Raw genomic sequence first — 15,510 nt, forward strand, 5'->3', positions numbered from 1 at the left:
ACAAGCAACTTGGCTGGATCTCAAGGGAATTACAATGAATGAAAAAAGCCAGTCTCAAAAGATTATACACTGTATGATTCCATTTATAGAACATTCTTGAAACTACACAATCCCAGATGTGGGAAACAAATTGGTGGTTGCCAGGAGCTTAGGAGGTGGTGTGTGTGGTGGTGGGGGGGGGTGATGGTGACTATCACGGGGCACCATGAGGGACCACTACTCTATATGTTGACTGTGGTGGTGCCAGATACATGAATCTACATGTGATAAAACTGCAGAGAACTAAACACACACACATACACACACACGAGTGCATCTAAAACTTGTGAATAAGGTTGATGGATAGTACCAAAGTCAACTTCCTGGTTGTGATATTTATTACAATGACACAACATGTTGCCATAAGGAGAAACTGGGTGAAGAATATACCAGCTCACTTTGTATTATTTTTTACAACTGTTTGTGAATCTACAATGACCTAAAAATAAAAAGATTAAAAGAATAAATTCTGAAAAACCTCATGGTTACCAGAGGGGAAGTGGGTGAGGAGATGGGTGAAACACAGGAAGGGGATTACGAGGTACAAACTTCCAGTTATAAAATGATTAAGTCACAAAGGTGAAAAGTATAGCACAGGGAATACAGTCTATGATATAGTAATAACATTGTATGGTGACAGATGGTAACTACACTTAACCACGCAAGTACTGAATAATGTATAGAATTGTCAGATCACTATGTTGTATATCTGAAACTAATACAACATTGCATGTCAACTATACTTCAATAATAAATAAAAATAAATAAAATTTAAAAACGAAAAACTAAAAAAAACCCAAAGTCATGAAATGTAAAAAAAAAAAGAAGAAGAAGAAATTCTGGCACAATAAGATAGTGGTACAGAGGGGCATCTGGGTGGCTCAGTCGGTTAAGCATCTGACTTCAGCTCAGGTCATGATCCCAGGGTCCTGGGATCGAGCCCCGCATCGGGCTCCCTGCTCCGCGGGGAGCCTGCTTCTCCCTCTCCCACTCCCTCTGCTTGTGTTCCCTCTGTCGCTGTCTGTCTCTCTGTCAAATAAATAAATAAACAATCTTAAAAAAAAAAAAAAAAAGATAGTGGTACAGAGAAGTATCAGCCCCCTGTGCTTGTTCTTAGTGAAGCTGCTCTCTCTGGGAAGCAGTACCGAGGCTGACCATACATATTTCCCAAAGAGAAGGTTTTTCATATCTTTTTGCCTTAGTGTCAGTATTCCCATTGTCGCCGTCCTAATTAAGGCACAGAAATAGACTTCTAACCAGTGTCCCTTTCCACCATCTCTTCACCTCTAATTTGCACAAGGTCAAATTAAAACCTGACCTGTCACTCTCCCACTTAACTCTCCTCGATGGCTCCCCATCGTCTACAGCAGTTATTTCTCAAGTAAGATCCTCAAATCATGGGTGTTCCCAGTTGGTCTGCATGTCAAGCCCTCGAAGGGAAAAAGATAATTTGGTGTGTATATATGTTTCCTCAAATTTGACATATAATGTTAACTACAATTTTAATAAACATCTCATTTCTTAATTAGTATGTTCTTGATATCCTCAAAGACTGCACATATGTGCATATAAAGACTGTTGGCCATTTCATCTTGTCTATCAAATGAGTATGCTGTCTATTAAATTTGCATTCTCACTATTACTAGTATGTAGCATATCTCCAATTTGCAAAAATGGATCAACGGCTTAAAAAGATTAACTGAAAAATAAAAATAGTGATAAAAGTGGACTGATTAACTTTTTTACACCACACACAAAAAGTAAACTAATAATGGTTTACAGACCTAAATGTAGGACATGAAACTATAAAACTCCTAGAAGAAAACATAGGCAATAATTTATTTGATATTGGCTGTCACAACATTTTTCTAGATATGTCTCCTGAGGCAAGGGAAACAAAGACAAAAATAAACTACTGGGACTACATCAGATGAAAAGCTTTTGCACAGCAAAGGAAATTCTCAACAAAATGAAAAGGTAACCTATGAAATGGGAGAAGAAATCTGCAAATGATGTATCTGATAAGGGGTTAATATCCCAAATATATAAAGACATTTACAACTCAACACCAAAAAAACACAAATAATCGAAATTAAAATGGGCAGAATACCTGAATAGACATTTTTCTAAAGGAGACATACAGATGGCCAGCAGACACATGAAAAGATGCTCAACATTACTAATCATCAGAGAAATACAAATCAAAACTACAATGAGATATCCCCTTACACCTGTTAGAATGACTAGAATCAAAAAGACAAGAAATACGTTGGTGAGAGTGTGGAGGAAAAGGAATCCTCATGCACTGTTGGTGGGAATGTAAATTGGTGCAGCCACTGTGGAAAACAGTACGGAGGTTCCCCCAAAATATTAAAAATAGAAATACCGTATGATTCAGTAATTCCACTACTCAGTATTTACCCAAAGAAAACAAAAACGTTAACTTGAAAAGATACATGTTTATGCAGCATTATTTACAATAGCCAAGACATGGAAGATTTATTATATACAATACCAAGGGTCCACCCATAGATGAATGGATAAAGAAGATGTGATAAATACCATATGATATAAGGAATTTTGAAAACAAAACATAAGAATAAAAAAAAAAAAGCAGAAAGAGACCCATAAATACAGAGAACATGTTGATTGTTATTAGAAGTGGAGGGGTGGAGGGCGCCTGGGTGGCTCAGTTGGTTAAGCGACTGCCTTTGGCTCAGGTCATGATCCTGGAGTCCTGGGATCGAGTCCCGCATCGGGCTCCCTGCTCTGCAGGGAGTCTGCTCCTCCCTCTGACCCTCCCCCCTCTCATGTGCTCTCTCTCTCATTCTCTCTCAAATAAATAAATAAAATCTTAAAAAAAAAAAAAAAAAACAAAAGAAGTGGAGGGGTGGAGACTTGGGCAAAATGGGTGAAGGGGAGTGGGAGGTACAGGGTTTTCAGTTACGGCATGAGTAAGCCATTGAGATAAAAGGCACAGGCTCGGGAATATAGTCACTGGTATTGTAATAGCCTGTAGGATGACAGATGGCAGCTACATTGGTGCTGAGCATAGCATAACATATAGAGTTGTCGAATCACTATGTTGTACACTTGAAACTAATGTAATGGGGGCACCTGGGTGGCTCAGTCGTTAAGCGTCTGCCTTCGGCTCAGGTCATGGTCCCAGGGTCCTGGCATCGAGCCACATTGGGCTGCCCCCTCAGCGGGAGCCTGCTTCTCCCTCTCCCACTCCCTCTGCTTGTGGTCCCTCTCTCACTGTGTCTCTGTCAAATTAATAAAGAAAATCTTTAAAAAAAAAAAAAGAAACTAATGTAATGTTTATCAACTATACTTCAATTTTTATTTTTTTCTAGGAGTTCAAGTCTACTCCACTTTTTTTTTATTCAACACTTCCATACATCACCTGGTGCTCATCATGACAAGTGCACTCCTTAATCCCCATCACCTGTTTAACTCATCCCCAGCCCACCTCCCCTCTGGTAACCATCAGCTTGTTCTCTATAGTTAAGGGTCTATTTCTTGATGTGCCTCTATCTCTCTCTCGTTTTTTTTCCCCCTTTGCTTGTTGGTTTTGTTTCTTAAATTCCACGTATGAATGAGATCATATGGCATTTGTCTTTCTCTCACTGATTTATTTTGCTTATCATAATACTCTCTAGCTCTACCCATGTCATTGCAGATGGCAAGATTTCATTCTTTTCTTTGGCTGAGTAATATTCCATTAAATATATATACCAGATCTTTATCCATTCATCAATCAATGGATACTTGGGCTATTTCCATAATTTGGCTATTGTAGATAATGCTGCTATAAACATTGGGGTGCATGTATCCCTCTGAATAAGTATTTTTGTATTCTTTGGGTAAATACCTAGTAGTACAATTGCTGTATTATAGGGTAGTTCTATATTTAATGTTTTGAGGAACCTCCATACTGTTTTCACGTGGCTGCACCAGTTTGCATTCCCACCAACAGTGCAAGAGGGTTCCTCTTTCTCCACATTCTTGACAACACCTGTTGATTCTTCTGTGGTCAATTTCAGCCATTCTGACAGATGTAAGGTGATATCTCATTGTAGTTTTGATTTGCATTTCCCTGATGTTAAGAGGTGTTGAGCATCTTTTCATGTGTCTGTTGGCCAACTGTATGTCTTCTTTGGAAAAATGTCTATTCATGCCTTCTGTCCATTTTTAATTGGATTATTCACTTTTGGGGTGTTGAGTTTTGTTTTGTTTTCTTAGTAGACCCTCCATGCTGGGCACAATGAGGGGCTTGAACTCACAACCATGAAAGTAAGACCTGAGCGGAGATCAAGATTTGGACGCTTAACCGACTGAGCCACCCAGGTGCCCCTGGGGAGTGAGTTTTATAAGCTCTTTATATATTTTGGATACTAACCCTTTATCAGATAAGTCATTTGCAAATATCTTCTCCCATTCCATAGGTTGTCTTCTAGTTTTGTTAGATGGTTTTGTTCACTGTACAGAAGCTTTTAATTTTGATGTAATCTCAATAGTTTATTTTTGCTTTTGTTTCCCTGGCCTCAGGGGACATATCTAGAAAGAAGTTGCGATGGCCGATGTCAAAGAAGTTACTGCCTGTGTTTTCTTCTAGTTTCAGGTCAGGTCTCACATTTAAGTCTTTAATCCATTTTGAATTTATATTTGTGTATGGCGTGAGAAAGTGGTCCAGGGGCGCCTAGGTGGCTCAGTCTGTTAAGCATCTGCCTTCAGCTCAGATCATGATCTCAGGGTCCTGCAATAGAGCCCTGCGTTGGGCTCCCTGTTCAGCGGTGAGTCTGTTTCTCCTTCTCCCTCTACTCCTACCCCCCCCCCACTTGTGCTTCTTTCTCTCTGTCTGTCTCAAATAAATAAATACAATCTCAAAAAAAAAAAAAAAAAAAAGAGGGCGTCTGCGTGGCTCAGTCAGTTAAATGTGTGCTTTCGGCTCAGGTCATGATCTCAGGGTACTGGGATTGAGCCCCACAGGGGGCTCCCTGCTCAGTGGAGAGTCTGCTTCTTCCCCTGCCTCCCACTCCCCCTGCTTGTGTTCTCTCTCGGTCTCTCTCTCTCCCAAATAAATAAAATCTTTAAAAAAGGAAAAAAGAAAGTGGTCCAGTTTTCCCCCACCCTTTGTTGAAGAGACTATCTTTCTCCCATTGCATATTCTTTCCTGCTTTGTAGAAGATTAATTGCCTCTATAACTGTGGGCTCATTTCCGGATTTTCTATTCTGTTCCATTGATCTATGTGTCTATTTTTGTGCCTGTACCATACTGTCTTGATTACTACAGATTTGTGATATAACTTGAAGGAACTGTGATGCCTCCAGCTTCGCTTTTCTTTTTCAAGACTGCTTTGGCTATTTAGGGTCCCATACAAGTTTTAGGATTGTTTGTTCTAGCTCTGGGAAGAATGCTATTGGTATTTTGATAGGGATTGCATTAAATGTGTAGATGGCTTTGAGTAGTATAGACATTTTAACAATATTCTAATCCATACCTGTCCATTTCTTTGCATCATCTTGAATTTTTTTCTTTTCTTTTTTTTTTTTTTTGATGTCCCATTTATTTGTTACTCTTAAAAAATCTCATTTTTGACTGGACTCAGACTTAGAGGTAGAAGCTCTCAGAGAGGACAGCCTCTGTCTCTTGGCAGTCTATTCCTAGGATTTTTCTTTGGCCTCCTTCATTCGCTTGGCCAAACGGTTAGCATATTCTGCAGCCTCTTCCTTATTTTTCTTAGTATGCTGTTTCTTCAAAGCAATATGCTGATGTTTGTGTGGGAGGACATGTGGAGTAACAAGATGCTGAATCTTGTGCTCTTTGGTTCTAGGTTTCTTACCTTCTTTGTTCAGGGGCTTTCTCATAACATACTTGTGGACATCATCTTCTTTAGAGAGACTGAAAGTTTGCGGATTCTGCGGGCTCTCCTGGGTCCCAGGCAACAAGGCACAGTAGTTATCAGCGAGTCCAGGAGTACCCTTCTCCCCTTTTTTCTACAATGACCAAGTTGAGAACACTGAGATTGGCATCCACAATGCAACCCCAAACAGATTTGCCCCTTCTTTCTCCAGTCCTCCTTGGTCTGTAGCAGGAATGCTCCTTAATCAGCAGCAGGCAGACGTGGCCATGGGTCAGGACACCCTGTTTCATGGGGAAGACTTGTTTGTCACTGCCACCATTGATTTGGACCACGTAACCCTTCCATTCTTCACCCAGAGCATCAGCAGCAACTTCTGTGGCCATACACTTCTCATAAAATGTATGAAGTTTACGTTCATCATCCACTTCAATGAGTTTCTCGCAGCCAGAAGCTGGGAAAGAGATGTTCAGCTTCATCCTGAAGCAGCCTACCACCTCTGAGGTGCCACGAGAAAGAGTGTCTTGAATTTCTTTCATCAGTATTTTATTGTCTTCAGAGTACAGGTATTTCACCTCATTGATTAGGTATATTCCCAGGTATCTTTTTGTTTTTGGTGTAATTGTAAATGGGATTGATTCCTTAATTTTGCTTTCTGCTGCTTCATTGCTGGTGTATAGAAATGCAACAGATTTCTATATGTTGATTTTGTATCCTGAGACTACTGAATTCATTTATCAGTTCTAGCAGTTTTTTTGGTGGGGTCTTTAGGGTTATCTATATATAGTATCATGGCATCTGCGAATAGTGAAAATTTTACTTCTTTCTTGTTGATTTGGATGCCTTTTATTTTTGTTGTCTGATTGCTGTCACTAGGACTTCTAGTACTATGTTGAATAAAAGTGGTGAGAGTGGACATCCCTGTCTTTTCCTGACCATAGAGGAGAAGCTCTCGGTTCCCCCCCATTTAGGATATTAATTGTGGGTTTTTCATATATGGCCTTTACCTGTTTATAATTTTGAGGTATGATCCCTCAAAATTAACTTTATTGAGGGTTTTTATCATGAATGGATGTTGTACTTTGTCAAATGCTTTTTCTGCATCTACTGAAATGATCACATGGTTCTTATACTTTATTAGTGTGGTATATCACATTGATATGCAAATACTGAACCACTCTCGCAAGCCATGAATAAATCTCACTTGATCGTGGTGAATGATTTTTTAAATGTATTGTTGGATTTGGTTTGTTAGTATTTTATTGAGAATTTTTGCATCTATATTCATCAGGAATATTGGCCTGTAGTTCTCTTTTTTAGTGGTGTCTTTATCTAGTTTTGGGATCAGGATAATGCTGTCCTCATTGAATGAATTTGGAAATTTTTCTTCCTTTTCTGTTTTTTGGAATACTTTGAGGAGTAGGTATTAACTCTTCTTTAAATGTTTGGTAGAATTTGCCTGTGAAGCCACTTGGTCCAGGACTTTTGTTTGCTGGAGTTTTTTGATTACCGATTCAATTTCTTTGCTAGTTATCAGTCTGTTTTCTTTTTCTTCCTGTTACAGTTTTGGTAATTTATATGTTTCTAGGAATTTACCCATTTCTTCTTGGTTGTCCAATTTGTTGGCATACAGCTTTTCATAATATTCTCTTCTAATTGTACTTCTGTGGTATTCGTTGTTCTTTCTCCTTTCTAATTTTGATTTTATTTATTTGGGTCCTTTCTTTTTTCTTTTTGGTAAGTCTGGCTAGAGGTTTATCAATTTTATTAACTTTTTCTTTTTTTTAAGATTTTATTTATTTATTTGACAGAGAGAGACACAGCGAGAGAGGGAACACAAGCAGGGGGAGTGGGAAAGGGAGAAGCAGGCTTCCTGCAGAGCAGGGAGCCGGATGCAGGGCTCGATCCCAGGACCCTGAAATCATGACCTGAGCCAAAGGCAGACACTTAACGACTGAACCACCCAGGCGCCCCTTTTTTATTAATTTTTTCAAAGAACTAGGCTCCTGGTTTCATCAATCCGTTTTTTTGTTGTTGTTTTTTTTTTTTTTAGTTTCTATATCATTCCTGCTCTAATCTGTTTCCTTCCTTCTGCTGGCTTTAGGCCTTGTTTTACGTTGTTTTCTACCTTGTTTAGTTGTAAGGTTAGGTTGTTTATTTAAGATTTTTCTTGGTCCTTGAGATAGGCCTGTATTGCTATATATTTCCCTCTTAGGACCACTTTTGCTGCATCCCAAAAGTTTTGGGCAAGTGTGTTTTCATTTTCATGTGTTTTCATGTATTTTTTTAATTTCTTCTTTAATTTCCTGGTGGACCCATCCATTGTTTAGTAGCATCTTATTTAACCTCCATGTATTTTTGGTCTTTGCAGGTATTTTTCTTGTGGTTGACTTCTCGTTTCATAGTTCTGTGGTCAGAAAAGATGCATGATATGATTTCAATCTTCTTGTATTTGTTGAGGCCTGTTTTGTGGCCTCATATGTGATCTATTCTGGAGAATGTTCCATGCGCACTTGAAAAGAATGTGCATTCTGTTGTTTCAGGATGAAATGTTCTGAATATATCTGTTAAGTCCATCTGGTCCAGTGTGTTACTAAGCCATTGTTTCCTTGTTGATTTTCTGTTTAGGTCACCTGTCCTCATTGATATAGCAGGGGTGTTAAAGTCCCCTACTATTATTGTATTATCATCATAGATTAGTTCCTTTATGTTTGTTATTACTGTTTTATGTAGCTGAGTGCTCCCATGTTAGGTGTATACATATTTACAATTGTTATACCTTCCTGTTGGATTGTCCCCTTTGTTATTATGTAGTGCCTCTTTTTTAAGATTTTATTTATTTATTTGACAGAGAGATAGAGAGCACAGATAGAGTGGCAGGCAGAGGGAGAAGCAGGCTCCCCGCTGAGCAGGGAGCCCGATGCGGGGCTCGATCTCAGGGCCCTGGGATCATGACCTGAGCTGAAAGCAGACGCTTAACCAATTGAGCCACCCAGGCGCCCCATGCCCTTCTTTTTTTTTTTTTTTTTTTTTAGGTTTTTTTTTTTGAGAGAAGGGGGGAGGGGGAGGGGGAGAGGGAGATGGAAAGAGAGAATCCCAAGTGGACTCCATGCTCAGCATGGAGCCCGATGCAGGGCTCAACCCTGAGATCATGATGTGAGCCGAAATCAAGAGTCAGTCGCTCAACCAACTGAGCCACCCAGGCGTCCCATATAGTGCCCTTCTTTGTCTCTTGTTACAATCTTTGTTTTAAAGTCTAGTTTGTCCAATATAAGTATTGCTACCTCTTTCTTTTGACATTCATTTGCATGACAAATGTTTCTCCATTCCCTTTCAGTCTGCAGGTGTCTTTAGGTCTAAAATGAGTCACTCGTAAGTAATGGATGGGTCTTGACCCCACAATCCTCAGTAAGAAATGAATTTACATTGTGATCCATTATACATGTATGCAAGTGTGTGCATATACACTCATAAACAGGTTACACAAAATGATATTCACCACTCTATTTCATTTCTGTAATGCTGGTTTTTATATACTAAATCGATTTCACAATCCATTACTGGGTCCTGACCTGTAGTTTAAAACAGTGATATATAACACATTTTGAGACATGTACTTATATTTCTTAAGTTAATCAATTTGGAATTATGAAATTCTAAGGAACAAAAACATATTCCAGTAGAAATATCAAAAAGATTTCTCGTTCCTGGCACATATAATATTGAAGAGTTGAAAATCATTCTGAAGAATAAAACAGGTGGGCATCTGAATCACAGCCACTTGGAATGCAGATAAACAAAAAATGGAAAGTCTGTTAGGGAGCCCAAATGAAGGAACTTACCAGAACTCAACCAACCTGCGCAGTAGCATGGGAGACTCAAATATCATGCTGTGAAGCCATCTCATTTTCCTTTTGCTAAATGAAATGATTAAAAGACTCTTAGTGTTGGGGCGCCTGGGGGGTGCAGCCAGTTGAACATCCAACTCTTGGTTTTGGCTCAGGTCATGATCTCAGGGTCATGGGATTGAGCCCCACATCAGGCTCTGCACTCAGCTCAGAGTCTGCTTAAGATTCTCTCTCCCCCTGGGTGCCTGGGTGGCTCAGATGGTTAAGCGTCTGCCTTCAGCTCAGGTCGTGATCCCAGGGTCCTGGGATCGAGTCCCGCGTCGGGCTCCCTGCTCAGCGGGGAGCCTGCTTCTCCCTCTGCCTCTCTCTCTCTCTCTGTCTCTTATGAATAAATAAAATCTTTAAAAAAAAAAAAAAAGATTCTCTCTCCCTCTTCCTCCTCCCCCCCCACCCTGCCCCACGCTCTAAGATAAATAAATCTTAAAAAAAAAAAAAGACTCCTGGAGTTGGAAAGAAACTTAAAATACCAAATTCTATTTTCTCCCATCAGATGACAAGAGTAAATCAGCATTTCCTATGAAAATCTGAGCAGTGACTCTGGTCCTATCCCAAAGAGTTAACTTCAATTAGAAAGAGAATAAAAACAATTTCACTAGAACACTGTTCAACCTTCTCTTTCTTTTTTTTTTCCAAACAACTACCTGACTTTTATTAGCCAAGGGACAGCAGCTTGAAGAGAAATAAAAAACATAAGATACATCTTTAGAGTCCTTAAGTACATCATGTATTTATACTTTAAATATCATTTTTAAAAGGCCACTATCCATCAGTTCATTTAAATGTACCAACTTATATCACAGACCTACTTATCAACTAAGTTAACGTCCACTGTCCTTCGGCTCAGGAGACTGTCCTTTGTATCCGACCTTGGTCTGAAATGGCATCAGAAAGGATGCTGTTCAGTGGTTTAAGGTTAACACCTTGAAGGTAAATACGGCTCTGGAGGCAGGTGCTTTTCTTCAAGAAGATTTCCACCTGGCTACGTGGCTCTGCACGTCTGCCCTCCTCCTTCCTGGTGACATCCATGCCATCAAGAGCCAAACAGAAGAGAAGCAAAAGCTCATCAACAGCTGGTGCGGTGGCAGTCTTTGAGGGGAACATGCTCCAGTCTATTCAAGAATGGCTTTCTGGAGCCTCCCTCCTGGTGGGAGACCTTGTCATCCAACACGTATGGAATCCTGTGGGATTTGCGACAACTCCCATGGTCTGTGAGTTCAGAATGTGCTTTCAAGCAGGCAGTGACATCCACACCCGGTGGGACACACCTCCTGGGTCCGAAACCACTCCATCATGTGGCTGGTGTGCCCACCATGCCCGCAGGTCAGGCAGAAATTGGACGACCCACGTACGGCCACGTGGCAGATGGCACACTGGAACGTGAAGCCTTTGCAGACGGCACACTGCGCGCCACGGACCTCGTTCCGGCAGTGGCTACAGTACACGCCAAACTCTGCAGGCGGTTGGAGAGGGCCAAACAAGACACACGGAGTGTTAGTTCTGCAAAAGGAACCTGGGCACGGTGAGAATGAGGTCTTCATCTTAGGAGTCTGCAGGGATTCTATTACAACATGATTCTCTCTTTTTAAACAGCAGAGGCCCTTCTTCCACAATCTCCCTAAGTCTTACAAAGACACACCGCTGTCACTGCAGGCTGTGTGCAGGGGGACAGGGCAGGCGGTGCCCGGCTGTTGGGAGGCCTGGGGTGAAAAGCCCAGGTGACGGCTCCGCCTCATCCTCGCCTAGGCCAATGGCTGCAGGGGCCTGGCTCATAGAGGTGGCCACCAGCTGTTTGTTGACAGAACCGAAGGACTCAGTGACACCCAGCAAAGCTGATCAGTGTCACAGTGTCTTCCCTACCTGTACACCAGTGACCAAGTGGCACAAGATGCACCAGGTCAGGACCCTGTGGTCAGGACCGCCTGGTCCCCAGCTCCCCGGAAGAGATGCCGAGGGCTAACCCCACACCCGCACGCACATCCTGGCGCACCTCAGGCACGATCCTGAGTCCGGGCGGCCTGCGTCGCTCCCCCGTGTCCCCTGCCCAGCTTCCAGCATGCCGCCGCAGGAACACATCTTGCCATGGCCGCACGCTCTCCTCCGACAGTGCCGTCAGCACCTGGCCCTGCCTGCAGCCTGCCGCCTCTGCTGGCCTCTGGGGCAAAGGCTGCTTGGGTCTGGAGCCCCGACGAGCAGTGGGGCAGGAGGGGCTGACCTGCGCCCCATTACTGCCTGAAGACCGCCACCTCACCCCCTGAGGAAATGCCACCTGGCTTCACCATCCCTGCCTCTTCTCTGCCCTCAGCTGGGGCACTCTGGAAACATCCCCCAACCCCCGTCCCCTCAGGACTTCTGTTCTTGGTTCTCACTCTTCTCTTGACCCCAGTTCTTGGCACCATCCCTGGTGCCTTCAGACCCCACCCCCAACCCTCTGCACACCTGGCCTCCCAGGGCCTCGCCCGTCACGTACTGCCTTCACCCTTTCTGGTGACAGTCTCCCGAGGCCAGCCTGAGTGACATGGACCAACATTATCATTACTTTTTTGCAAGTCTCCCCAACTCTCCCTCCATGGCACTAAGGAGCAGAACCTCCAGGCCGGATGAACGCTATCAGGTGCCTACTCCACATCTGCCCCCGGCACTCCTGGGGGAAGGCGCCCCGGCAAGAGGCGCTTCTCACTAAATACACGACAACCAGCTCCCAGGGCTGCAGAGTGGCTGCTCCGCCATTTTCCCGATGGTGCTTCTTGCCTCCACCACAGCCCACGCACTCCTGCACACCCCGCTCCCCTCTCTCACCTGCTGGCCTCCCCTCTTCCCTGAGACAAGAGAAGCCTCCATCTCCAGCCACCAAACCTTTAGATTTCCCTACTTGCTCCTCTTCTCCTTCCACCTCCTACAACAGAGGAAGGCTACTTTCCTGTACCTGAGCCAGTTCCTCTGCCTCAGGACAAATGGCAGTCACAAAAATGTAACAATAAAAACTTTTAAAATACATGGTAAGTAAGGAAAAATTTTATGACAGTCCTAGTTTAGGTAAATCCTGAGACAAATGAAATTGGTTTGATAAGTTTGGTGGAAAATAGCCATGTCTTGTCCCTTTATGCACAACTTTTTATGTTAGGTAATGTTTATGGTTTATATTCTCGTGAAAAGCCTAATTAGTTTAAATTTCTTAAATTTCCTTTACTGGTTTTATTGGTTGGACAAGCTTCAACCTTTAAAATGATGACACTGTAAAAACTGTACATTCAATAAATTGAATTATGTCTTCATAATTGTTCTTTGACATTTGAGATAACTGTAAATGTAAACCTAATTATTCTCCAGATCTATCTGGGTAAAATTATTAAAACGTCCTCTCCCTGAAAAACTCAATATGCCATTAGGAACTGTGTTTCTCCATACTATGTCAGCTTAAATGTAATCCCTAAAATCGTTATTAACTTTAAGATGTTGAACTAATATTTCATTTAGTTAATTAATGAATCATTTGAGGGGATGTGGCCAATTTCTAGGTGGATATAAATTCACAAAGATAGGGAATACAAAACACTAAGTCACTAAGTGTAATTTTAATATTTCTCTCTTGCCTCTTATTGTTCTATATAATGGAATGGCCATTAGCTGAGAAGGACAGGCACACATTTGGGCCACGCTGGTGTACAGAATAACTTTCGCCACATGTGGAGATACAAAAGGATGTAGAGTTTGTGTGAAATCGCAAGCTGTCAAGGTGTCTTTTATAGGAACACTGACAAACTTGGGGAATCTCAGGGAAGGAAGCGTATGCCCACAGGTATAGGCTTTGCAGGTGAAACCTGGCAGAGGCGAAATGAATCATTCCTGGTTCCCAATGGACAAACCAATAACGACAATAAAAAATACGTCTGGCATATAAATGATCAAATTATGACTCCTAAGGCTTTATGAAACCCCCAGGCAGAAACCAGCTCCAAAGGCTTAGTGCCATATGGTCCTACATACAAAAGAGCTGTGTGTATTAATTACCATCAGTTACACAAATGTAAATAAAACCAGCCAAATAAATAAGACATTAAATAAACGGAAGCAGAAAATTGCTTGACTACCTCCTCAAAATAAATGAAGCCTCGAGCCCTTTCTATAAATCTAACCCCTTAAATGAACACAACTTTATCCCTAAAATTTGCTGCTGATATGGGATGACCCTTGCAGATGTGATGAGTCCGAGAGGAAACTGCTGGTTTTCCAGCATTTTGGAGACTAACTGTAGCTGTGGTAACCCTGGAGTAGTTTTCTCTCAATATCTGCTGTTTGCTAGATTTGAGAAGTCCACTTCTTCCAAAGTAATAAATAATGAAGATGAAAATACGTAATGTGGGTGCCTGGGTGGCTCAGTTGGTTAAGAGACTGCCTTCGGCTCAGGTCATGATCCTGGAGTCCCCGGGATCGAGTCCCGCATCGGGCTCTCTGCTCGGCAGGGAGTCTGCTTCTCCCTCTGACCCTCCTCCCTCTCGTGCTCTCTGTCTCTCATTCTCTCTGTCTCAAATAAATAAATAAAATCTTAAAAAAAAAAAAAAAGAAAAGAAAATACGTAATGCTTTTGTCTGAGTCTATCTTTCATAATCCCTCCCCTTTGAAATCCTACAATACTGTTTGTGACGATATTAGGACTCACTATTCATTCTTCAGGACCATTTAAGTCTCCATGAGTTCCTGTTTTACTTCTCTGATTGGATTATAGACTTTTTGACACCACCCCCCCCAAACCACACCTTGTGTTTCCTTGTATGGCCAACAGAACTTGGCAGGATGCTTATAATAACAGATGTCAGTAAGAGCGCAATGTATCAGTTACCTACCTCTGTGATTCATGTATTTTCCTGAAAACTAATTCTAAATCACAAGTTGCTCCAGGCCTTCATTACACTTTCATACACTTTCATGCACTTAGATGCTCTGAAAAATACATTGCCCAAATAACATTTTGCACCTTTGCATTTCCTGAAGTACATACATGAAAATAATCCATATTAAAACAATCCTTGTTATTTGATATCTAAATCTCTGTATTACTCTGGTTTGTTTGTTTAAGATTTTAAGTAATCTCTACACCTAACATGAGGCTCGAACTCACAACCCTAAGATCCAGAGTCACATGCCCCACCGACTGAGCCAGCCAGGCGCCTTGTTTGGGTTTTTTAATTGAACCTACATACATACAACTTAAAAGAGTCAAATAATGTTATATGTCTGATTAACAAAATCAGCATTCCCTTCCACTCCCTTCGCCCACCACTCCCAGGAGGAAATCCTTCCAACTCACTTAACTTTTTGTTTCTACCTTCTATCTCCAAACACCCCTGTACAAAGCTAATTCTTAATTTCCACATTTAAGCATTATCTCAACTTTCCTGTGGAAGCTTCTTTCACTCCCCAATCCCCCTAGCCACACACATACCCCATCCCTCATCTTCCCCACACAGTTCCACTATTAACTTGGTTAGATCAGCGTTCTGTTTTCACATCATCTATCCAGGTGAACATTATTCAAGCCAAGCCATGTACCATGACCACTTTTCCTTCTTGCACGCTTAGATTTTCTTAGTAACCGTCTTGTTTTTGTTTGCTTAGTTTATCATAATTCACTTGCAAACCCTCTCTCAAATACCTGAATCTCTATAAATATACTGGACACTGAAATCAACTAGCTATTTTTC

At 41.7% G+C, this 15,510-nt stretch overlaps 1 protein-coding gene and 1 pseudogene across 1 annotated transcript in view; both read right to left on the minus strand.

The window, feature by feature from the left end:
• Positions 1-5,631: 5,631 nt before the first annotated feature.
• LOC110591997 lies at positions 5,632-6,382 on the minus strand (annotated as a pseudogene).
• Positions 6,383-10,467: 4,085 nt separating this feature from the next.
• WDR59 (WD repeat domain 59) overlaps positions 10,468-15,510 on the minus strand; it is an 84,184-nt gene continuing 79,141 nt past the window's right edge. Inside the window, exon 27 of the mRNA XM_044911453.1 lies at positions 10,468-11,261. Coding sequence (XP_044767388.1) covers positions 11,026-11,261 — 236 coding nt within the window. The 3' untranslated portion in view covers positions 10,468-11,025. The remainder of the gene's footprint in view (positions 11,262-15,510) is intronic.

The sequence above is a fragment of the Neomonachus schauinslandi genome, chromosome 16 (genome assembly GCF_002201575.2).
Source record: "Neomonachus schauinslandi chromosome 16, ASM220157v2, whole genome shotgun sequence".
NCBI lineage: Eukaryota > Metazoa > Chordata > Mammalia > Carnivora > Phocidae > Neomonachus > Neomonachus schauinslandi.